Source organism: Anguilla anguilla, chromosome 3 (assembly GCF_013347855.1).
Source record: "Anguilla anguilla isolate fAngAng1 chromosome 3, fAngAng1.pri, whole genome shotgun sequence".
Lineage (NCBI taxonomy): Eukaryota > Metazoa > Chordata > Actinopteri > Anguilliformes > Anguillidae > Anguilla > Anguilla anguilla.
In genome coordinates, this window is record NC_049203.1 from 57,694,091 (window position 1) to 57,721,085 (window position 26,995).

At 43.3% G+C, this 26,995-nt stretch overlaps 1 protein-coding gene across 2 annotated transcripts in view; it reads right to left on the bottom strand.

The window, feature by feature from the left end:
* Window positions 1-15,538: 15,538 nt before the first annotated feature.
* The window catches only part of si:ch73-335l21.1 (insulin receptor substrate 1-B), a 35,032-nt gene continuing 23,575 nt past the window's right edge, over window positions 15,539-26,995 (bottom strand). For both annotated transcript variants that reach the window (XM_035411488.1, XM_035411489.1), the window contains exon 3: window positions 15,539-16,890. In XM_035411488.1, the coding sequence (XP_035267379.1) occupies window positions 16,883-16,890 (8 nt within the window). In that variant the 3' untranslated portion in view covers window positions 15,539-16,882. The remainder of the gene's footprint in view (window positions 16,891-26,995) is intronic.

The following is a 26,995-nucleotide window of genomic DNA, read 5'->3' on the forward strand; positions in this document are numbered from 1 at the left end:
ACTGTCCATTGGCACTATCATAGGATCCCACCTTTCCAACAAATCAGTTTGTCAAGTTTCTGCCCTGCTAGAGCTGCCCCACTCAACTGTAAGTGCTGTTATTGTGAAGTGGAAACATACAGGGAAAATCTTAAAGTTACAGCATAAAATAGCATTCTAGAGAACTGTGTGCTTCCAAAATTGTGGCAAAAGTTAGGGGAAGGCCTATTCCTGTTTCAGTATGACAATGCCCCAGTGCACAAAGCAAGGTCCGTAAAGAAACGGTTTGCTGAGTTTGGTAGGGGAGTGTGGTGTGGGGATGGCTGGTTTAAGCAGCCACACCTGCCCTGGGTCAAGCTAATTAGACCTGGCCAATTGGATAATTGGTGAAGAATTAGATAATTGGCCAGGCTAATTGGACCCAGGAACAGGAGTGGCTGCACCTGTGCGTAGTGAGGTAATCACTGCGCACAGGTTAAATCTGCCATCCCCACCCACACCAGGCAGCTTCCGTCATGACAGGGTTAACATCTGCTCATTTGGCTATACCATCTTGCCAAACCCTCGTGGAATAAATGTGGACTGTTTTAACATCATCTCCCTGTGTCTCTGTGCTGGAGGGCCCCAAGGAAAGCCACTTCGGTGGCCTGTGGCAGGCGTGTCTGTCACAGGGAGAAATTGACAGGCCAGCACAGAGCCCTGACCTCTACCCCATCAAGCACCATTGGGATAAAATTGGAATGCTGACTGCGAGCCAGGCCTTACGCCCAACATCAGTGCCCAACCTCACTAATGCTCTTGTGGCTGAATGGAAGTGAATCCCTGCAGCCACTGATTCAGAATGCTGCTGCCCGACTTGTCTTCACCCCCTGCCATCCGGGTGAATGGTTTATGCTCGTCTCTACCACGGAGCTTCTGCAATCAAGCTCCCCAGTGGTGGAACAAACTCCCTGTTCCTTTACAAACCATTCAGTCATTGCCCATCTTCTTCTGTGATCTGAAGACTCATCTCTTCAGACTATACCTGGACTAACTATCACCACGCTGCAAGGCACTTCCAATCTGGGATCATTTTTATCACTTAAATCTTCCTCTTTCATGTTACACATGTACCTCCTGTGATACTTTCATATTACATGCACCTCCATCCAGCACTTATATTGTACTTTGTATTATCTTGATGTGGTAGCTTGTCATGCCTCCTAGGTTGATTTAGCATAGGTTAGTTCAGAGAGTAATGTTTACTGTGGGAACTGGACTTAATGTGTCCATGGCTATGAATAACAGCTGAAAAATGAGTATTGTACCTTATCAGACCTGTGTTTTGTAGTTGTTCCAATGACCTTTGGTATGCACTAATTGTACGTCGCTTTGGATAAAAGCGTCTGCCAAATAAATGCAATGCAATGTAATGTAATTTAATGCCATGTTCCAAAATATAGTGGGAAACCTTCCCAGAAGAGTGGAGGCTGTTACAGCAGCAAAGGGGTGTCCCGCTCTGTTGGCGGCCAGCTTGACACCTCAGATGTGTGTAAACAGTCCATTAATAAGTGCTCCTTAGGTTTGAGAAGCGAGAATTTGGTCCTGCTGGCTTAAGTGGCAGTACTGCAAGTGCACCCTGGCCCATTCAGCAGTCTAGACAACCGCATCTAACTTCATAAACTCATGATTAAACTTGACCATTTAACAGGGTATAGGACTATAGAACTGGCAAACTATTGGATTAGCCAAAGACATACGTTTTAAGCCTACACTTAAAGACAAAGAGTGTGTCTGAAGCCTGCAAATGTATAGGGAGATTGTTCCAGGACAGGGGCTCAGTAAAGCCGCGTTTCCACCAAAATTACCCGGAACTTTCAGTCCCAGGAACTACTTTACCAGGAACTAAAAGGTTCCTTCAGCCAATGGTTGTCTGCGTTTCCACCGGGGTCTAAAGTACCGCGAAGATTAGGCAAATTAGCCCACTGACGTTGTCGTCGGTCCATCTGTCATATGATTTCTTCTGTAACCCCATACTACCACCGAAGTAGCCTACATTATTTTCTAATAACCGGGACAGCCCGGAGGGGTTTATTCCACTTATATACAACGGGTTACCAACAATGACTATATATGGTTACTTTTGTATTTATTGATTTTCATATATCCTCTCAAACACATTCATTAACAGCAGAAAACATGCACACGTTGTAAACAATTTGCTGTTTTATTACTTTCTCGTCGTCAATTCCATATATGCTAATCGCAAAATGACAAGAATAGAACGAAAACTCGGACTTGCGTGAAAATGTAAATTAGTAGTGGTACAGCCACCGTTTGCTTTCCTTCGAAGTTACTGCTAGCCGAGCAGCGAAGTGTGCCCTCCAGATGCGAACCATGCACCATAAATGAGTCCATAGCCTTCCTGGTCTTTTCGTGGAATTGAAAAATGGCAGTAAAATTGAGTAAAATTACGGCAGTCTGAAAAAGATAAAGGGAAGATTACTAGAATTAACCTGTTATTTTACCCGGATAAAAAGTGCGGAAGGTGATTTCCAGCTTGCTTTGTACTGTATCACCAATGTTAATTATGCAGAACTACCGCATACCTCACATAACTGTATCAAACGTTTTGAGTCAATTACAACGGGCTAACAAAGAAAATCCGGAAGAAAATATTCAGCAACCGAATTAATCCGTTTGAATGTTTTGGTAGGCTACGTAATATGCTGTCCCAGCACGAATGCTTGGCATTTTATAAAACGAATACTAAAGCAAGAAAAGAACAGAAGAGCACACGTTATAATTCCAAGACGTTGACAGGCTATAACCAAAAGTAGGCTACTGCGCCGCATAACATACAAGTTTGATTCGAAGTTATTATGAAAATAAATTGGTTTGCCGCTGCATATTTTCAAACATGGCGGGTAATGGCGGAAAATAAATACAACACAAATGCTACGAGTACTCGACCAATCAGAAATGTTCAGCGCTGCAAGCTCCACCCAAAAGGTTCCTGTACTTTCGGAAAGTACTACCCCCCGAGCAGGAACGTTTTGGGGGGTAAAACAAAGCCCCCAGAACTAAATTTAGACCCTAGTTCCTGCGGTGGAAACGCACTGAGTTCCTCAAAAGGTTCCTAGTTCCGGGGTATAGTTCCTGCGGTGGAAACGCGGCTTAAGAGAAGGTTCTACCACCCATTGTAATTTTAGATATACATGGAATTTTCACATAACCAGCATGTTGAGAACAAAGTAATCTTGAAAGAGAGTATGGTATAAGTAACTCACTAAGATATTCTGGAACCAAATTGTTTAATGCTTTATAAGTTAACATCAGAATCATATAGTCAAGTCTAAATTTGGTAGGCAGCCCATGAAGAGATTTGAGCACTGGACCAATATGTTCCTATTTCTTAGTTCTAGAAAGAACCCTAGCAGCTGCATAACTGTACAAGTTGGAGATGCTTCAGGGCCAAATTAAACTTTCAAAAACATTTTCTTCAACTATTGAAGATAATATAATAACCTTTCAGTCAGACTAACTAGGCAGTGGTTCTCAAAAACCAAGGTTTCCTAATTTAGCCGAATGTATTTAAAATGTGTGACTAGTTCTGATTATAAAATCTGGATAAAAATAGTGTATGAATATATTTGTGTCTGAAATGCTAAATGCTTTCTTGAGAAACGAAATATATGTAATTATTTTCTACTGGGTGTGAGAATAAATGCTACTGCTATGTTCAAAATAGGCCTATTTACTCATTTAAAATCTACCTTAAAAACAGCAGAATGCGGGGCTGAGCGTGAAGGATTGAGCAACGCTGGAGACATGCGTGTGGGCTGTAACATCGGTGACGACATCGGGTTTGTGAGTGTGTAGGCAGGGATTTTGGGCATATCCCGAGCTGAATTCCCTCCCCGGCCCCACCCCTTCTAGAGTAGTACAGTATATAAATCAGCTAAAAAGAATTTCGACTATATAGGAATCTGTGGTAGCACATAAGTAGGTTTTAGGAACCGAAGCTGGCAAAATGTGTTCAGAACTGGAGTGCGGTATTTGCTACAGAATGTACAATACAGGTCGCCGCTCTCCCAGAGAACTGAGCTGCGGGCATACGTTTTGCGAAAGGTGTCTGGTAACTTTGTGCCGGCCTTCGACGCCCCAAGCCATTGCTCGTCCAGGAGACGTTGCGATTGTCTGTCCGCTATGCCGTTGCTGCTCCACTGTCTCTGGTACCGAGGGGGTACGGATGGCGCTTCGGTTAGACGAAAGTGTACTAGGGCGCATCTTAGCGGCAGGAGTACTCGATCGTGGTTCAGCTGAGGATACCGAGAGTGAGGACGAGGACAACGACGCTGAAAAAAACGGGCGAGTGCAGGGAAGTACTGCTCCTCCTCGAACAAGAAAAGGCAAACTCTGGCGATCAATGAAGCGGTTCTGTGGAAGACTAACGGGGAATAGCAACCAAGATTCGCGGCGTGGCGGAAGTGGTAAGTAGACTACCACTACTATAAATATTATTATGATATTAAACGAAATAGCGAAATAGTGTGAGCGTTTAATTAATGTGTCTACCAGAAATTACAGTATAGACTATAATTATCATGCCTGATGGTGCGACACTGAACATACGTTACATGTTAGGCTACGCTATAGGCCTATCAAATCGTTATCTACCGCTGAGTTTTATTTTATCGTTGTTTCCAATTGGAAAGAACTTCAGCTGTTTATTCCTTGATTATTACTATTATTATAGCGACATTTGAAATGTCAGGTTGTCTCTTTGGATGGAAGGCTTGTAAATGAATTTATACCCACTTAAGTAACTTTCTTTGTCATTCAGAATACATGACAGATGGAGATATCAAAGACCTCGCGTTGATGTCCTGCTACATGATGTAATACCCAACATTGTGCGCACACGTTGCGCATTGAAAAAGAAGTGATCTTAACCGGTAGGACCTATTGAATCGCGGGATGGAACCACTGGCTGGAAAAAAATGGACTGAAGCTCTTGCTGGTGACTGACTGCAACCGATCCCTGCTTTTGGACAGTGTTAGTGTTGACCGCTCGGTAAATTAGGCGAGCGGTGACGTAATATTTCTGGTATTAATTATGAGAAGCTAGCCTACTCCGGTTCATTGGAGAATGTGAGATGTTTTTTTGTATTATTTAATATGGCTAGTTCTCATAAGAACATTAAGTTAAACGTTGTATTATTTTATGTTTTATAAAATGCAATTTTAGCATTGCGAATGTTTCAGTATGCAGTACTGTAATTTGTATTCTGTTTGTCCTTATTATGCAGTACTGTAGCTTGTATTCGATTGACCATTTGTGTCATACTATTTATTTTCAAAGATATGCATTCTTTATGTTAAGTTGATTTTTTCCAATAAATAAGAGTTGTTTCCTAATCTTTCGCTTAATTTTCTAAAAGAGAGAGTGGCATCAGTAGAGCTGAAACAGATTTGCTTTCGGTCAGAACCCTCAGAACCTTCCTCACATATGCTCAATCTTAAAACCTCAAACCATTCCAATACAGCCATCAGTCGAATATCATTCAACTGCATCTGATGTCACACACTAAAAATTAAACTTCAATTTAGGCGCCAGTTTATGCACTATTCAGGGCACGGTTCAACGGCTGTCTGCTGTCCTTGGGGAATAACAGCGTTGAACCTACCAATAAAACAAAAAAATAGATTTTCAGTTATCCTCTTCTTTGGCAGATAAAAACTAACTGAATTAATGGCAAAAGCATTGCTGTAATACGACATATTCTATTAATAAAAACGAATTAAAACATGTCGAGACCCATCACCAGTTTAAAGGGAAGTTTTCTGCCTTGTCTATGTTCAGCTCAACGACCGTCACTGTAATTGTCTTCGTGTATCTAACGTGATGAAGCAGGGTGACTCAGTCCGGGTCTCAGAGGACCATCGTGTCATTAAGTGTCATTAAACCTATTTGACACTGCCCTTACTTTTCCTGGAATTGCATTACAATAATATTATACAATGTAATTCACTATATTTATGCATTTGTTTTCAAAGAACGTATGAAAGTGTAATGATTTTAATTGTGAAGGCATCTACTGTATCTTTAATTTGGCACATGCCCTGAATCAGAGTGCCTTTCTATGTAAGAGGACAAACTGATCTTATACTGTACTTGTGTCCTTTCTTTAAACAGGGGTAGCAGTGCAGGATAATGGGTAAGGAACTGGTCTTGTAACCTAAAGGTTAGATTCCTAGGTAGGACACTGCCCTTGTACCCTTGAACAAGGTACAATTGACCTGCTTCAGTATGTATCCAGCTGTATAAATGGATGCAATGTAAATGCTATGTATATCTCTGGATAAGAACATCTGGTAAATGCCAGTAATCTTCCAGTAATGTAACTGTAAAAGGTAAAACATTTCATGTGTCTTGAGATGAGGATAACAATCATAAGTAATCATGAAGGAAAAAATGTCAGAAATTCTTCCTGACTGAATGCTGGAAAGTAAGTGCAAAAATGACACGATACTTTGATAATTTAGAGAGAGAAAGAACTCCTGTTAGGTTGCATTCTACCAAACTGGCAGTTGATAAGTACAGCACAAAGGCCTTCAATCTATCTTTAACCAAAGAGTTCAAATGGGTACTTCAAAGTTACTAGTTTGTCATTAGTTTGCATGACCTCAATCATCAGTTTGCATGACATCAGCAAGCATTCACTCCCCATTGAACTTCTACATATTTTGCCCTGTTACACGCTCAGTTTTTGAATGTGTAACACCTTTGCCAACACAATAATGTCACACATTTTTGATTCAAAATATATATTTTTTAAATTAAAGACATTTGCAAAAATATTCACCCTCCCAATACTAGGCAGATAGGGTTTGCCAGTACTTCTGGAATGAGACTGTTTCTGCCCCCTAGTGCTCAAAATGGCATCTCTAAGAGAAAACAGCTGACAGAAAATTACCTTAGTTGTCTGTTTGAAGAAAAAGTACCTTATTAGAATAACGACAGTAACAGGTGTGATGGGATGAATGCACTGTAGATTCTGAATTCTGCACAGATACTCTGAATCCTCAACCTTGACAGCAGTAGTGTCAAATACGAGGGTGCCAGTGTTGGTAAGATTCTGTGATTTCCTTTACATTAGTGGTCAGTCAAGGCCCATCAAGCCAATCAACAACTGAAATGAATCACTGGAGCTGTAATACACCAAAAACCAGCAACACTGTTGCCATCCAGGTCTGGAATCTGACACCTGCGCTGTACTTTTGCCTCGTTGCAATTATCCCAGTTGTTACTTTACTATTAATCAATCAACTACATTGGAAACATGATGAGACCAGATGCTTATGACTAAGAGTTACAGTAATCATGTCTGCATTTTGTGAGCTAATTTCTGGCATGCTGAAAAACCTTTGCCAGAATCACACTTAAAATGTGCCGCCTGCCTGAAACAGGCAGCACGTTTTTTTTTCAAGTCTCATCCTGCTCTCTTTTTATCCAGTACATTACATCACAGGCATTTAGCAGACACTCTTATTCAGAGCGACAGTTTTACATTGCATTTACATTGGATCATTTTATTCAGCTGGATATATACTGAAGCAATGCATGTTAAGTACCTCGCTCAAGGTTTTTTGAGGAATTGAACCCAGGAATCGAACCTGCTCAAGACCAAGACCAGCTCCTTACCCATTATACTACACTGCCACCCAGTAAATTCATCACAGTCAGAAGGATATGGGTTTATCTGTCATGCCTCTAATGCCTGTGATCTGACTTCAAGGTGCTGATGGCAGACAGCTATGTATAATCCTCAAAATGATACAGTACATTCTTATTATGGTATGTGCTCATTTACACACAAATCACATACATTTCCAACTTGTGTCTTAAAACAATGTGTACACTTGCTTATTTACATCAGTTAACGCTGTTAACACAGGTACATGCTCACAGCTTTTCAGCATGCTGTTAACTTTTTAGCTATTGATTTAAAAATTATGATTGCCAACCATATTCAAAACTACATGTCTACATATGTGTTCAAGCATGCCAAATTCAGATCCAACTCATCTCAAACAATTTAGCCCTGTAATATTCAGCAGTGTCTTGAAATGGGTCATGAGATACATGTAACAAACGCATGCTATTCCCCTTCCACACATGCTCACAGTAATGAAACCAAACAGAGCCAGTGTACATGCTGTCACATTGATCCGCTCTAAAATGTTCAGCATTGTTAATTGTATGGAAGGCCAGTAGAACCAGGGGTTGGGGCCACATTCCTCAAGCTGTTTGCTTTTGTAACCAGGCGGAATTAGTTTGACTGTTTCCGGGAGACCCAATCCCCCTCTGCCTCAGGTTACTCACATAGCGGACCCTTAGGCCTGCTGCTTCAGACACTGCAGCAATTTGATTGGTTGATCGCTCTGCAGCTGACCCCTGTAAGCTCCCACCGATCACATGAGGCACCATGACAATTTATGTATGGTTAGTGGCTGGATACTGGACGGAGAGGACAGAGGGGGATGCTTATCTAACTGATAAGAGATGGCTGTGTGATGTGTGTGTGTGTGTGTGTGTGTGTGTGTGTCCAAAGACCATACCTGGACTCCTTGGTTGTGTTTTTCTGTGTATCACTGTTCCACAGTAGTCGCACGCAGACATTTGCTAGTGTTTTTGAGTGTAATTTCCCTGACTGTAAGTATTTTGCATGTACAATGTGATTGTAAAGATTTTATCCATCATCCTCAATGTGGTAATGACACCCCTAGGTGGAAATGACACAGAGAATGCCAAATGTTATGAAGTGTCTCAAGTCACTGAATATAAGGAATTTTGTTTATTGTTTTTAGAAAATAAAAGCACTGAAAAGTTGACAGTGAGTTATTAAGTAAATTGTTGTTTAGCAGTCCATTTTGTGTGTATCTAAGCAACCGGGAATCCCAAGGGTGTGTCAGTCATGGCAGTTACACTAAATGATTTGGCAGTGACATCCACATTGATGTCAATAATAGATTACACAAAGGTACTTTCTGTGAAACACACTACTTGACACAACCTCATCCATATACCCACGGGGTAGCCTCAAAAACGTCAGCTTTGTTTCTGTTGTCGTTAGGTGTCCCCCACCCCACCATGATGTCACTATTTCCACACTGCCATAGTCCATAGACATGAAATTATTTCTTACGTAATCATTCTACAGAGCTTGAAATCCACTGGAATAAACGTGTATTCTTTCACAACAGTGGGCAGAAAATCACAATGGGAAATAATTATTCATACCCAATGTAACCCATGCTGGACACTGTTGTACAGTTTGAACGGGGATACATCTTAATTGGATATGAGCTAAATTTTCATTATGAATCAGCTTATCAATGGTTCAATGGTAGACTATTCACTCCACATGGTACTTTCTTTTTTACAATACAGATAATTTGTTAGGCTAATGTGGATGTTCACCACTACTGTACATCACCTTTGGTTTAGAGTATCTTCTAAGTACTTGCAATGTAATGAAATATATGAAAATATCAGGAATGTGCTCTGTAATGTAACTGATAAACTGCTTGTCATGGCATCATTCAGTTAAATTCAACATGATAAACTACTGATATTTTTAGATGTACATCATGCAATATGGCAAACAAGATTAACCAGAACATTACAAATTATATTTCAGTATTTTATCATGTTGATTATAACACAAAAATTACACAAATGTCTGCTTTGTTTTTAACAGTTATAATCAACATGATACACTATTGTTGTCTCTATGTATACACAATGTAATCTGGCAAACAATATTCAATGGAACAAATGTAACAAATGAGACCAAAAAACAAAAATGCTGAAAGCTGCATAAGTATTATGATAGCAGCTATTAAAAATGAGCTAAATGACCAGATTTAAAAGCTACAGAGATCACGGGAGGCCTCAGGTGACATTGTCCATAGTTCAAAGTGACAAGTCAGTTAAGTCAGAACAAGGAACAATTAAAGTGAAAACATAAAATATTACAGCGTAGATTAAATGCATACTTTTCACATTCATTGCACAGATAACATGTGGCACTTTTTGGAGAATGATATTGAACCATTGCCAGTGGCACATGGAACATTTACACTTACTTTTAACATTTACATCTATTTTTAAGATTCACATTTAACATTTATATTTATATATTGTATTTTATTTTTCAATCTTGTTTAATGCAGAACATTGTTCTTGGAAAAGTGAATACAATGGTTTACACAATTTTCTCTCTAAATGTTTAAATAACAGACTTTTTAAAATGTATTTATTTATTTTACATTTGGCAATGTTAAATGTGCAAAAATTGTGCAGGATTACAGAATGTGCAACAAATGTTCACAAATGGCACCCTATATCTCCCATCAGAAGGAATCAAAATAGACTATTTGTAGCTGTAAAAAAAAAAAAAAAAATTAAATATAAAAAATTATAGCAAGGGGTATCCCTCCTCTTCATCCCATTCTTATCCCTGTATATTGTTCTATGTGAACAGCCCCACCTATGACAATTCTCTCTAGCCACCAATACTAGCAATTACAAAATTTTGTTTATGTGCAATTTACAACAATGCATTGTATACATATGATGTATTCGAAAAGCAAGGGATTCGCAAGCTACGTTTATTGTACAAATTGTTCTCTTTTTGAAAGTCAAACAGAAATTGCAGTAAACTTCATATTGGTGGTCAATGCTACCACTAGATGTCGCTCAAAATCCACATAAAACAGTTTGCCACGAGGCATCACGTTAGGTTATTGCAGTAAATGTTTGGAAGAAATAAAACAGAGAAAACAAAACCTAGGAAAAGGAAAATATTTCAGAGAATTAAAAAAAAGTTGAATCGCATGAATAATTTTGGCTTTACAATGGTTTTATGGAAATTTACAAATGTGCATGTAGGATTTAAAAAGAAAGGTTGCAAAAAACTGTAAACGGAATAAAATGGATGTCCAACATTGTCAACCATTGTAACTGTACAATGGTAAAAATGGTTTGCTTCAGTCAAAATATTGTAAATGAAGATGAATATGAACTTTAATACAAATATAATAGTTCCAATTCAACAGTTCAGATAGTTCATGCATGTCTTTCAGAAGGATTAAAGCTTGTGTCCAGGGCCTCTGCCCCATTCAGATCACAGAAACTGCCTCATTCATACAAGATGACCCCTAACCAGTCGTGATGAGCCACACCAGTCGTCTACTTGTCCTTAACTGTTGCACCAGGGTTGTAGGAGGCCAAACACATGAAAAAGCCCACGGTTGTGTCAATCATGTGTAAACGTACTGCTGCAACTGTATCCACATCAAACCCCCCCCCCCCCCCCCAAAAAAAAAAACACAGAAAATTGGACAGCCCAATTTCTCAAGAATGTCTCCACATAAGAACAGTCTATTTTTGTGACGAGTGTTCTGTTATTTATTCTCTGAAGACTAATTACTAGCCCTCTTTTACCTCTGTTTATGAGCCCACTTTAACTCTTTCATTCATTTTTTCACACATTGCCTACTTCTTTCCCTCAACGTGTCTGGAGAGTGGGATTGTGTACCATGTGTCTGTGGCTTTCAAGGAGTTCTCAAGAAAAATAAACTACAGAGGCCCCTAAGTCATCTAGCCCCTCCCTTACGCTCTCCCTTTCCACTCCCCTGCCCCCCCCCCCCCCCCAAATATACCCCAGCACCCAGCTAAAATTTCTTTCAGTGCGTCACTTTCTGTTTTTTAACTCAATCTCAAATTCGGTTTCAACGGGACATACATGGCACAGAAACGCACAAATGTACAAGTAAACACATTTTGCTTGTGTTTCCCAGGCACAGCCGCAAGACTGAACACGTCACTGAAAGGGGGAGAGGGAGAGGGAGAAAGCCTTTTTGTTTTTCTCATTCGACTCTGTAAAAGGGGAGGGGGAGGAGGGGGGAACTGCAGGACTAAAACTATGCAAAAAGAAAAAAAAAACTTCTTTGTAGGATTTCTATTTCATATTCCCACAAATTCTATTTCAACAAGACATACATGTGTTCATGGAAATCCAAGCTAAAGAGAAAAGAACTTATATATGAAAAAAAACATTTTCATGAACATCTTATTCATTTAATATTTTAAATATCAGATAGTATAGAAAAAGGGATACTGAAAAAGTATCCTCCAAATATTAATGATGTCACAGGACCATCAAAGCAGATGTCCCACAATCACTGCGTGTGTGCGTGAGTGCGTGTGTGTGTGTGTGTGCTTGTTTTTTGGGCCAAGAGGGGAGTTATTTCCGTGTCACACACAGAATGGGCTTCCTGCCAGCTTGTGCTGAAAAGGAAGCAATAAAGATGGAAGACTTCCTGTATGATTGCCAGCAAACTGAAGTGTGAATTGCCAATGCCCTTATCCTGTACGTTTGTGTCAGATTTGGAGACACAATAAACATTTGGAGGTGGTGAAAGTATTATGGACACAGTTGTGAATATAAACTAACTTTTAAGCCCCATGTCCACCAAGGTCCATGTGTTTTCCCATGCTTGTTTTTAATACGGCAATTATGTGTTACTGCATCCCCTCCCCTTCACGTGTCTTTTTCTCTTGGACTTCATACTTGTTTTAGCATGGAAGTATATCTGCATCTCTCTTTCTTTTGTTTGTTATTCTGCATTGTTTGCACTAAGCCCAGTACATTGGAACACGGGGTCATGATGGTGAGTTCATAGACATTCAGTATGTAGCCCTTGATGCTGTGACCATTCTAGCTATATTTTCTCAGAGAAACTGAAAGTTTTTTAAATTTCCAAACATGCTTCTCCTCTTCCTCCTTTCCCACCTGTTGGCATGAGGCTTTTCAGCCTGCAGATTTGAGACATCATCATCTCTTCTTTGTGTCCCTTTCCTTGGCTCTGTCCCAATAACACAGCTCTGTACTCCAGCTTTAGAGCTTGGCGGAAATTCTGTCTCTGTGTCTCCATGGTGACCATTTTAAAAGCAGGGCCCCTGTCCCTTCTGGTTGGAGGCTAGCGCACATTTGCACTCATCTAAGCAGCACAAGGGCCCAGTGCACGTGCGGCAGCGGCTCGGGAATGATTATACAGTTCCCATGATATTGTGCTCACATCGCTTCAGAACAACTGTGGTGTTTTAGCACGACGCTCTCGCGACAGTATTGCATCATTATGAACCCCACAACTATGTAATGGCAACGCTGCAGGAATGCAATACGTCTACTCGGCAATATGCAAAGCTCATGCAAATATCGGCTCTTTAGTCTTCACCCTCCCCTTCAATCCCCAATCACCGAGCACTTGACACAAATTGTTGCGTGTGTGTGTGTGTGTGTGTGTGTGTTTCAGACACAAAGATATCGGCATTCACCAGAACCTACAGAGTAGCTACGAGATCCTCCCATCCCTACGGGCTACAACAGAACCTGCCAGTGTAGATCTGAGCAGCGCTCTCTTTCCCATTCACACGGGGGATCATGTGGGTCTCAGTTCCATTCAGACACAGGTGTTAATGTGTCTCATTCCCATTTATATGAACAAGAACTAACCTGGATTAAGTTACCCAGCCATCTGTTCCTACCTGCGGTGCACCACGCAAACATCATCACCCTGCTCACCCGAGATGGAAGAAGCTGGTTTTCCACACAGTTAATACATAGAACGCAATTTTCAGCTTCGGTGTTTAATGACATTGGTCTCCATTAGCTCTGTACACAGAGCTCTGCATTTCATTTACATATTTACTATATAAGATGACTATATACAAGCCTTTTTAAAACTCACGACGGATCAATTTTCTGAAAAACAAATCTATCAAACACAGAGGTTTTCTGCGAGTGCACATCACGGTTTCCCTGCTCTTCGGCGGGTCTGTGACTGTACGCTTGGGCATGTTTACAGTGCACATGTGTAATGAGACTAGCCTCTCTGTCAGTTAGCATGCTACATGAACTTGGACTTGTGCACACTGAGTGTTTTTCACCCTTGTGATTTCCACAGATGATACTGTATGTATAAAATGAAAACACAAACACACCATCTGTTATTCAGCTGTCCTTTTTTCATTTCATTTTTGTTTTTCAAGCAACAGTGACATTTTCTACATCACAGGCAAGTATCATAACCTTGCATTTTCAACAATCCCCATAAGCAGGAAAAAAGCCTCCCCACCCAATAAATTCTACTTCTATACAAGAAAATACAGCAACTTAGAGCCTATACACCCATTACCAACACATCATTCTCATCATTACCATTATTAATAGCTATATTATTACATTTCTCTCTTTCTCCTTCGGCATGGAAATGGTTGTTTTTACAAGGACTGTAAAGGTGACACTCCAACCCCATAATTGCAGATGGTTTATCAGCAACAGTACAGGTTTATTTTGCATCTGCTACGATCACAACAATCCTTACTACCCTTTAGTCAACTTAATATAATCATTTAATTCTTCTAATAATTGCTTAAAATATTATGTTGGCAGTACAGTACATCCTTGTTACGTTACAACCGTCTACAGCAAAAAAATACAAAGTGAGATTTGGGCCACCAATTACCAACTGTACACTATAAGCAATTACCACCTCATAATAGTACTCACCAACCAATCACATTACATCGGTCCACTTAATTGACTCTGGCAATACAGATTGATAGACACAAAATATTTACACAGACACAAAAAAAAACAAAAAAACAGATATACATACATTGTCCTTATCTGTATTTTCCCCTAGCTATATTCTTTCATTGTTCAGATCAAACCAAAAGAACTGGAATACTGATCAATTACAAAACAAACCATGAACCTTCAAGTTACTCAGGGTTGAATCTTCTTGGAGGCAGTCCTAAAACACACCTGTCCCATGTCTAAGCCAGGGAAGGTTATGGGGCAAGAGTGTCTCCTTAATTGTTGTGAAAATATATATATTTTAAAAGAAAAACACTGTACATTTCAATAATTATAGCAGACTACTTTATCATGGAAATGAGACTGTAATTCACATATCTGCAGTGTGAACTGACAAGTCTTTTTTATAATGGTCTGTGTGCAAGCAACACAGAGATTGTATTTTGGTACCAACTGCCATCAACAGAATGTCTTTTCGAAAGAGAAAAAGTGCTTCTCCCCCAGTGAGCATAAATGGTGTAAGTCCAGACCTACAATGGGTCTACATTATCAAGCAACAGCACGGGGGCAAGGCTACTGCTACAGAATTGTACATCCGCTAAAGAGACACAAAAAACTAAACACTATATATAAGCAGGAGGATCTCCTCTGCAGGAACACTGCAGACTGCAGAACGGGGGAATAAGGAGGGGTGGACACACAGGCACTTGAGTGTTTTTGCTGATGCATAGCTGCAGCGTGTAAAGCAAAGTTTCTCTACAGAGTGAAGGAGAAGCAAAGAAAAGACCGGACACTGCTGCCGCCTTGGTTCTACCCTGTACTGGAGAATAGACAGGAGGGGGCTGCTGTCGCGAAGAGGAGGGGCGGGGGGAGTCCTGGATGGCGGGGGGGGGGGGGGGGGGGGGGGGGTAAGTTCATTTCGCCTGAGGATCACAGACACACACAGGGGAGGCGTGGCCAAACAGAAACGAGGCGGTTTCCGACGGTCCTCGCCGGGGTCTTGGCAGCGAACCAGCCTGACCTTCCATGGTGACACTTACAGGTTTTGCGCACACAGGGATTAAGAGAGCTATACCTGTCCTAATCTTTTAATGAGATCGATCGCACCAATCCTGTCCAATCAGGTCTTTTTCAGAGTCAGCCGCAGTTTGAATGAGCCCGGCAGTGATCCACTCAAGCGTCTTTGCGATGACAGACTGTGACAGTATTCATCACTCCAGCACTGCACTGGGGACTGTTTCCTGTGCTGTAGTCACCGCACCCTGATTTGTCCGGTCGATGTACATCGGTGGGGCTCGAACAAGTGTGTGAGAAAGACTATTTGTATTCACAAGAATAAATGTGTCCTGGCATGCAGAGTACTACATATACTTGAATCTGTATTTGTGATTACTGTACACACGCGCACACCACTCCTTGGTGTGCGAGTTAGAGCCTGTACATGAATGGGTGTGTAAAACGCTGTATAGTGACAATGACTGAGGCTGTTGGACTATATAGTGAAGGGCAGAGTGATTGACAGCAGTCAGTCAGATCTTTGCAGCAGGCACAGAGTAAAGTGAAAAGAGGCTGCTCTTTAAATGCTTCAAACAACACAGTAAGGCCATCTGATTATCATTGTCATCACTTACATAACTTCCATTCTTTTTGTGTTTTTAATGTCTTCACCATAGTTACACTACAAAACGAGCACAAGAAGACAAATGTGACTTTCTGTCAGACCAAATTGTGATAGAGCTTTCTTTTCCTTGTAAAAATGGCTACAATCAAAAATGAGGCACTTTTTTAAAAAGTTAGGTTTATATTTAGTTGTCATAATTACACTACATATTTTGATCTACCTATTATTAGATCAATTCTCATTTCCTTTCTTCCTCTTTATTTTGTTTTAGTTGTTTTATGATATTATTGGCTCTTGGTTGGCAGTAATAGTCTTGATACGCTATTCTGATTGGCTGTAAGATTCCCTTGCTGTGGGATCCAAATCACCAGGTCTTTTGGCATGCACTCCCATTGGCTGTGGGAACCAAATGCCTGAAAGCAAAAAAAAAAAAAAAAAAAAAAAAAAAAAAAACTAAAGTCAGCATTCTCAAAGTGCTTCAGGGGCCTGTCCAGCTTCTCAGGGTCTGCGAGCGTCCGAGATGCGAGCCCATCCCCTTCCGTCTCCACCGGTGTCTGGACGAGGACAGGGCGATGTGGGTTCCTCATAAAGTTCGCCTTCCCGCAATTCCAAAGAAGGAGGAGGGACATCAACATTCTGCAAAGACGAGACAAAAGCCCTCAGTGGAACGCATGAAACAGTAATGAGAAGGGTGTGAATCTGGGAAAATGAAGAGAGATTTCAGGAGGAATACATCAGTCTCCGGCCCTGAAGGGAACGGGGTCAACAAACATTACAAACAAACCATTCACTGTGTATATCAATCCACTTTCCCGCACCCTTATCAGCGTATTTGTTATTTTAAAGCTATTGTATGGGATCAGTTGCCCATCATGAGTGTCTCTCCAAGGTAATAAGGGTACAAAGAGTACCAGATGTGCGCATACACAAAAAGCACAAACCAGTTAGCTACATTTCAAGACCAGAGACAGAGAGAGAGAGGGAGACATAGTGACAGAGAGAGGGGGGTGGGAGGGACAGAGTGAGAGAGAGAGAGAGAGAGAGAGAGAGAAGGAAACACAGTGACAGAGAGAGGGGGGTGGGAGGGACGGAGTGAGAATGAGAGAGAGATCGGGAGACATAGTGACAGAGAGAGGGGGGTGGGAGGGACAGAGTGAGAGAGAGAGAGAGAGAGAGAAGGAAAAACAGTGACAGAGAGAGGGGGTGGGAGGGAGTGAGAGAGACAAGAGAGAGAGAGGGAGGGAGACAGTGACAGAGAAAGGGGGTGGCAGGCAGGCAGGCAGGGAGGGAGGAAGAGAGAGGGAGAGTGAGAGTGAGAGTGAGAGAGGGCATATGAGGGCATGTGCTGCTGGCGAGTTTATGCCAGCCACACAAGTCTTCTTAATGGAAGGGTGGAGACACGGCTCACTCCTTAACTTTGCTCCCACCAGCGCACTATTCATATTAAGGTTTTCTTTTGTTCCCTCTTCCAATAGCGTTTTGGTTTTGGAAGGAGCTTTGTTTTCTGGCCGATTGTGATGTGATGCAACACACCAGACGTGGACTCGCTAAATGTAAAAAAAAGTGCAATTAAACATGTCGTGTTCCCAAATTCACAGACAAACAGAGAACTGTTTTGGAACCTCTTGTGCAGACGATAAAACACGAAGTACGGCAATAAACTTATTTAGGCTACGGAGGAAAGAGTAGAATATGCAACAGACCACCAGAGCCTTACATCCAGATGAAACATGCTGAAATGTACTGAGGTTGTGCAAAGAATTACACAGGAGTAACTTTAAAGAAATAACCGCATTTACTTATGTCCCACTGGTCTGTCAGCAAAGGTTTTTTCTGTGTGCTGCTAGGCTCACAAATTAACCAAAAATAAATAAAACAGAAAAGATGGGAAGGAGGCGTCAAAATACCATCCCTCCTTTTCAGTTTCACTCACCCTCCCTCTAATTGTCAAAAAAGTGTCTCTCCATTTTCCCCTTTCTGCCCTCTCTTTCAAAGTGCTATATTTAGCCTCCCTGGCACAGTCTGTACCCAGGGCTTCATCTAGCCTCAAAGAGCTGCATGCATCTCCACACAAATGTGTGCACGCGCACAGACACAGACATGCACACGCATGCACACACACAAACACACACACACACACACACACACACACACAAACGCAGGAAGTGTGACAATATTCACAGACATTAATTCAGTATGAATTAGAGAAAGACAAAAGGCTGTAATGGTATGACAGAATGACCAGTACTAATCCATATACCTGCAGAGATCTGCGTGTGACTGAATGGCTGCCAGTACATTAAATCCATAATTTTTTATTTGTTGTCAGGATGAAAGAACTTCAGCATTCTTATACGATGAAGGCTAGCAAATAAGTATTTTCTCAACAAAAAAAATAAATAAGCCAAACATTTTAGCTGAACGTCTTCATCTAGGCATACCTTGGCAGGACTGTGAGATAGCACCACAATATGATTTCTTTTTGGCCATCTGGCAGCCAGTTCTCACGTCTCGGCGTGCACAGTAGATCCAAAATGGCCAGTGTGCTTGAGCCAATGTGTAACTGCGCATTTTTGCCACTGGTGTCAAGGCACTGCAGCACTGTCTGCCAGTTATCCAACCCTTTAAACTTTTCTCTGTAACTTCTGCCGTCTGAGAACATATGGTGAATTATGTAACACTCTGTTTGGAAAGGAGTGTGTGACATAGCGGGTGTATGCGAGTGTGTGCAGGAGCATGTGCTCTGGGGCACAGAGATGTACAAAATTTACACCAGTGTGAGGCAACCTACAGCCATGGCACAGACCTACCTGACACACACTCACACCGTAGTGCCAAACACACACACACACACACACACACACACGGGTGGGGGGGGGGGAGGGCGGGAAGGGGGGGTGACCCAAGGGGCTTTCGCAATAGGCCTGCCTGTAGCAGAGAAATCAAGGGGGATTGGGAAAGAGTGGCAAAGAATGAGAGCATGAGGGAGCTAGTAGTACAGGTTTGCAAATTTGGTAGGAAAGGTAAGTGTGTCTGTCAGCATGTGGGTGCATGAGAGATCGAGAGAGCATTCTAATACAATTATTTCAAATGTGTTTTACTGCGCAATACTTCACACTACTAATAATGCTGAATATATAAACAGTTAAACATACCACAAAGCCCTGTTAGGGAATTAATCAAAAAAGTTTCAATCACCTGGAAAAGCCGTAAAGTTGCCAGGAAGAAGACGCAAGTGTACTGCATGTCGTCCCCAAACGCAGTGAGGAAGATTATACGTAAGGCAAATAAGAAGCTAAGCACCACAGTTACAGAGTTCTGCTGCATTTTGGGGTCACCAAGTCTCAAAATCCACCATGAAAGACCACCTCCACACCAACAGGTTCTTGGTGAGAAAGCTCTTACTGAAAGCAACTATACAAGCATCTGGACTTGATGCCAAACATCATTGGACTTGTGACGAGGGCTGGGTGATACTGGCAATTCTTCTTTTCGGCCACCTACACCATTGGAATATTCGGTGCAAAAAGAGGGATGCATACAAAGAAAAGCACCTCGTATCTACTTTCAAATATCATAGTGGACCAGTAATGCTTTGGGGCGGTTTTGTTGCCAGTGGTCCAGAGGCTCTTAATATCAATGGTAGAATGAATCCCCAGTTCCCGGAAATTTTAGCCATAATTCTGGTTGGCAGAAGGCTGAGACTTGGCCATCAGTGGTCCTTCCAACCAGACAACGACCCCAAACATACCTCAAAACCAACACAGTAATGGTTCTGTGAAAACAAAATCTATGTTTAGCAAAGGCCATTTCGGTTCATTCCCATCAAAACCTGTGGTCTGAATTAAAGAGGGCAGTCCGTATGCACAGACCTACTCACATCAAGAATTTTGAATGGTTCTGCAAGAACTGAAGGTTCAACATCCCTCCAAATGCGTTCTCCAACCTTATCAAACATTACAGGAAAAAATGTTAGTCATTATCCTTTCCAGGGGATGTTCCACCTAGTCCTAATCACAGGGGTGCAAATAATTGTGATTGAAATCGATCATGTGAAAAACGTGATATTTTGGTTGATTCAATTGAATCATATATAAAGAACATAATTTTTCACATTTAATGGCGTTGTTTTCCACAGTCCTTTTTTGTGCATCTTTCCTAATGGGTGGTGATAACTCTGGACATGACAGTACTCCTGTGCCTGGGGATCCTCACTCAGGACGTCCTGTGCCACAACATAGAATGAAGCGGCCAAGCCAAGGGGAGCAAAGGGTGAGGGAATAAATAAAAGAAGGATCCCAAATGAAACGCAGGGGCTCGCAGCATTGGGCCAGGCCCCACAGCAGCCCCTCCCTCCCCGGCCCGTTTCCCTCCGCTGACTCAGCTCACTGCATCGGCTCGGCCGCGTTCTGCCAAAACAGTCACACAAACTTCCAGAATATTCCACTTGCAATCGCAGCCCACATGATTGGCTAAAGGAGGTGGCACAGAAACCAGAGCGCACCCATGCTGATACAACACTGATAATAGCATTACTGCACGACATTAACTGCCAATATTTAGGATTGTATTCTCCGCTCTGGAACATCGGCTGTTTTTAAACTCTTGCAACTTCTGTTTTGCAACTTCTGGGACTTTCACTGGCAAAGATAATTTACGTGGGCCACTGCCAATGGCAGACAAACTTGGTCAATATTTCAAAAAATCAACTGAAAGCTGACCGAACATTTGGAAATAACGGCAATACGGCACAGCAAAAAAATAAAGTAAAAAAAATAATAAAAACCCCAGGGTGTCTGCCCTCCCTTCCCGTGTCCACCTGTCAGTCTGCCTTGTCACACGGCTCGTGTGCGCTCGCATCTGCTGATAAAATAGACAATTATTAATAGAGCGCAGCGCGGCAGGGACTACCTCCAGCAGTTTTACATTACTGCCCGTAACCTTAGTCCCTTAATTCACAGGAGGGCGCTTCTGTGAATCTGTGCGCAGGGGCCGCGGCCGCCTGCCAGGCTCGCCGTGCATGGCACCGCAAATATTTATTTATGAGCCGGGGCTGTGGCCGGGGCCGGGAGCGAGAACAGGGCCTTCCTTCTTCCTGTCTCAGCGCTCAGAAGAAAAAGAGAGCCCTCCTCCTCGTCGTCCTCCTCCTCCTCCTCCTCTTCCTCCTCCCGCTGTTAAACGGCCCCCCCGAGCCTCGCCGCTTCGCAGTTTTGCGTTTCTTAGCCCTCCCCCCCCCTGATTGAAAAGGTTTGTGTCTCCGCGGAGACCAGGGGGGCGACGGCGTCTCCGCACCGCGAGGCCGAGCGCGGAGCGGGAGCGGCAGAGTGAGTTCTGACTCTGGTGTTGCCGTGGCGCGGGCGGAGAAGGAACCCTCCGGACTCTCTGGTCAGGGGGGTAATAAAAGTCGCTCGAGGCGGGTCGTAAAGCATGTCAGGGTGCCGCTGCCGTTTTTAAACCAGGGAAGCGATTATGTTCCCATCTCTCTGCCCCTACAGCCGAACGGCACCAGCAGTGACAGGAGAAAACCACACACACACACACACTGGATAAGGATAAATCACTTCTTATAACTGCGCATTTTTTAAACACACCTTCTAATCCTACTTTGATAATAACGTTTTTTAAAATTAACTGGACACACCGAGAATGTAATCCGCCCCGCAATATATTTTTACTGAATATATTTCACATTTGAAATTTTAAATGGTTCTCATTTTTAGATCACCTTGTGATCCACTGCTTTCATTTTGTGAAATGATTAAATTATTAAATCATCATGTAAAATAATCTGATGCAACATTTTAAATTGTGCAGCATTAAAAATGACAACTAAAAATATATGCATACAAACAACACTTAAGCATAATCTCAATCTCCCTGAAAAATGTTCAATGCTTAGTGGACCAAGATATCTTCACCAGTTGCACCGCAGTGCAGCTGCACTTTTGTTTCCCAGTACCTTATCGATCTCTTGGTTGCACTGACGCTAACCCAGGCTGTACCCAGGATGATCTTAGGAGACAGAAAATCACAGCCGAAGGCAACGCTTGTTCCAAACCCCACCGGACAGAGAGGTCATCCTCAACTCCCTCACGCCTAATTTCCACTTGGAACCGCTAATGAGTTTGTATGCTGCTCTACCTCTACCCCTCGCAGCATGAGTCAAGGCTTTTATAGGCGCTAATGCATCAAAGATTAGCTTCTCTGTCCCTCTACCACCGCTGAAGAGAACATTGTGTGACTGACGTTAATTGCAGGCCACTCCACTCTCATCCAGTGTTACACAATTGATCCTGTTCTCCACAGCTTTTCTGGGAAATAAACTGCTAATAGTCAACAACATTCCTCCAGCACAAACCTCTTAGAATATTCAGATGTTTTCATAATGAGGGGAAAGGAGGTGTTTAGACTGTGGCCAAGCCAAGCATTTATTAAATGAGCTTGCGACTGAAGAACACGGACACTCAATATAATCTCTTTACCGCAGAAGGCCCCTAAGTGCAAGGAAGGGGTGGTCAGAGCACAATGAAAAATAAGAGAAAATCAAAAAGAAATTCAGATGCCATTGTGTGGGCTCCCAGGTGTCGCATCCAGGTAAAACACTAGCTTTTAAGGGCAGTAACATGCAGGGACCTACAGGAATGAAATCCTGGGAGAGTGTGTTTCAGCTGGTAAGCTGTTCCCTGACTCTGCAAGTCCATCAGGTGGCTGGGTCTGCAACGGCAGTGGGGACAGATTCAAATTTCAGTGTCTTCAATCAAAGTTGCGCCAATTATGAAATTGTGCTGTTCCAATTTTTTCATTCCTTATTTTTCCATGAGAAATTCGCCTGACAAAAACTCTAAAAACACCGTACGCTGTGTAAGAAATGGATCATTACACACACACAGACGCACAGACACATGCACCCTAACCCCACCGTGTGAGAAATGGATCATTGCTGGACTTTAATCAGCTTTGCTCTCTGAACACCCGCCGGCGATAAGCTCTTTATAGACAAACGCAGTTAGAGAACAGCACAGTGTTCAGGAAAAAAAAAAACACAGAGGGAATTATTTCTGCTGAGGAGTCATCATTCTTCACAGGGCTAGCAGGCAGGGGGATACGGGTCTGGGGCCTGGGGAGGTGGGGTGCTCACTGAATGAATGCGCGAGGCTAAGAGAAAACAGTGGTGCAGACCCTTGGGGGGGATCACAGGAGAGACGTCATCCTGATATTCCTCTGATTTAAAATCCAACAACTTCCCAGACCGGCTATGTATGAGGCCTGATCACATCAGCAGACCAGAAACCCATTTGCATGGCCACACGTCCAATGACACCCACTGGAAACACTGGGCATGCAGCGACTAGGACCGTTGCTTCTCCAGAATGAGAAGGGTTTTAACGACCTTTAAACGACCCTGCCCAACCTCCCCCGAATCTGTCCCTTTACAATACATCATCGCGCACACACACACACACACACACACACGCAGCTACATCATGACCAGCGCACAGTAGTGTGAAGCAACAGATAGAGCTTTGGCATTGAGGGTTCAAATCCAGGGCAGAGGTTCAGCAGCTACAGATCTCAAGATCTGATGGTGTGGGTTTGGCTCCAAGATGTGACCCTGTAGTTTCACCCTTGAGCAAAGACCTTTGTGCAAGTGGCTTCCGTTAAAGCCAGATGTACAAAAACTGCCCACATTAAAAGCTGCCTGAATAGGGGCATCTGTATGGTAAATAAAAACAGTTATAATAAGCCTGCGAGTGGTGAGAATGACGCCGCATTGTTCCTGAAACGGAAGCTGTTCAAGAGTCCCCTTACCACACAGAGAGAAAACCGCACAACCCGGACTGACTCACATTTACACCCCCTTTATCCTCACATCTCTCCCGTGCTCTTTTAATCTGGCAATCTGCAGCCCGCATACTCCGGAGGAATGAGGACATTCAAGTCTCTCTCTCCCGCCCAACCCCAGCTTTAACTCGGGTCCCCCGCACAAACACCACTTCAAACTGCTTTTTGGAGTGTACCTCAAAGCAGAGGAGAATGGGAAAATGTGTGCGTGCGTGCGTGTGCGTGAGTGTGTGTGCGTGTGTGTGAGGAAGACAAAAAAGACTTAGCAGATCAAAACACAAAAGAGAAGCTGGATAAGAAAGATGTGGTTACGATGGACGGAAACGCCGAATAAAATAGGAAATGGAGGAGGGCGAGACACAGCATCGGATAGAAAGATGGAGGCAAAACGAGGGAGGAGGGAAGGGGGGGAGGAGAGAGTGTGTGTGTGGGTGAGGATTGTGTCCCTAAAAACACAGATATGCACAGAGAGAAAACAACATGTTCATTAGCGTCACTAGGGAAACGGCGCAAACCAGACTTCCTTTAGCAAATGAAAAATCAAAGTCCAAAATAACCTCACCCACTCAGTCGATATTAGTTTCCTCGTACCTAGTCAGCCACTGGGATGAGTGTACAAACCCTGCATTTTCAGCCCTATCCATTCAGAGAATTGTGCATTCTGAGTGATGTCATTTGACAGTGCTCACTGAGTAATGAAAAGCTTTTGCAGCTCATTAAAACATAATAAATCAAGGCCAGCTCTAGCAGATGTACAGCACCAGTCACACATTTAGATGGATATGCAGCATCTTTGACTGAACTGAGTTCATACTGAATAGTGATATTAATCACACTACCAGGGGCGACACGTCTGCCTGTGCTAGTGCTTTTTTTCTGCATTCAGTTTCTGTCTCTCTCACTTTCTACAATCAGTGACTAAGTCTCCTATTCATCTCTTAAACAATGAAATCCTCCCATTTCCTTTTCGCTCTCACTGTAGTCAATGGAAGATTAGATGACAAAAGTGACTATGCAACCAAGCATAAGCACACAAAAGCAGCAAGGCGCACGCGCAACACACACACACACACACACACACACACAGACAGACAGACAGACAGACAGACAGACAGACAGACACACACGCACGCATGCATGCACGCACACACACATACACAGACACACCAGCACTTAACTCTAAACCACTGGCTTGCTCACTTGACACGAGCATCACATTGTAACTGAGGTGGGCTCTCAGCTGGCACCAGATGAACTCCGCTCGACCGAACGTAAGTGGGCAATGGCGCCTGGCCACGTACGACAGCAGATGACATCAGACGGCAGATGACTGGGGGAAGAGGGCCATCAGTACATTTCTTTCCGGACACGTGGTGCTGACCCCTGCGCTTCTGTGTCACCGGAATCATATTATATTTACTGCCCTGTGCTCCAGGGCTCTGCTGTTTTGCTAAACCGTGAACCCGACTCTGTTCTGGAGGTGCATGGGCGCCGCAGCTCGCTGCACAATACCGCAGCACCACATTAGGCTTTTATCTGGAGTGCAACACGGGCCCCGCGTCAGGCATCTCCGGACGTACGTGGGTTCGCGTTCTCTCCGGGGTTCCGTTCTCGCGACCCGCCGAGCGCGGCGCCAGAACTCGGCGGCCCACAGAAAGGCCAGCCGCGCCGACGGGCCTCAGAATGCGCGAAGGTGCGAACGGAGACACACAATCCGAGCGAGACGACAGCGGAGCGGCGTAAATTACGTCAGGGAGGAATCTGTGGGCTGGCGCTGACTGTTCAGCGCGCCGCGGCCAAGAGGGGCGGGCGGAGCCCGGCGCGGCGCGGCGCTGAACAGAACCCCCACTGTCCCTCTCGCCGCTCCGAGCCCCGGCCCGAGCCACACAGCGATCAGGCTGCTGTTGAATTTTCCACCTGCCTGTTCATTTCGGCCCACCTCTGAACCAGACGCCGCTGCCATCGGTGGAACTGCTCTGTCAAAGGAACGCGTCAAAATCCCTGTCAGTGCGAAATGCACAAACTGCGTCTGCGCTCCAAAAAAAAAAAAAGCTCCACTCCCCGTGCACCTTTCACTCCACCCTTATCTACACCCACTCCAACCCTTGAAACAGACACCAGATGCAGTTGATATGCTGGCATGATACTGAGCCAAGGACTGCTATTTGTAACCTGGAAATAAAGCACATGCTGTAGGGTTCTATAAATACCTGGCAAATACACAGTACTTCGGGGAATTTTGGTTAAACAAAAAAAAAAAAGTCACAGCGAGCAAATGTTGAGGACCTTAGCCTTGTCCCCGGTGCCACACTCCAGGAGTGCTGCAGGAGCACCCCATGCCACGGCACAAGTGTAAAACGACCCAGCGCCGCACTTCAAAGCGGCGGTGGAGCGCGGCATGCGGAACGCAAATAGCGCGGAGTCTCCCGGGGTCGCCCGCCGCCGGCCGCGCGCGGCTCCCCGCCCTCCTCAACGCGCCGACGCCTTCCGAACTATGAGCAGCGGTTCATTTAGGTCAGCGGAAAAGGTGGGGGTCGGGTTCAAAGTGCTCAAGTGGAAATTAAACCTCCGTTACAGGGACTGGGTGCTATGGACTCCAGTTATGCATGCGGACAGACGGTGCAATATATAGATAAATAAATAAATAAATATGTGTGTGTATATACATATATATATATATATATATATATATACACACTATACATACATATATAGTATACATATATATGTAGTATACATATATTGTACTAGCTGTGCCTCAGTGTTTAAAGGTATTTAAAGTCTCTTTGATTTTGACGGCAAAATTGACACACGCGTGTTGCATCGGGAAGGTATATGGGACTAGCGCGCAACATCTTGCTGAAAATCCATTCACTCAATTTTTTTATTCCACAAGTAT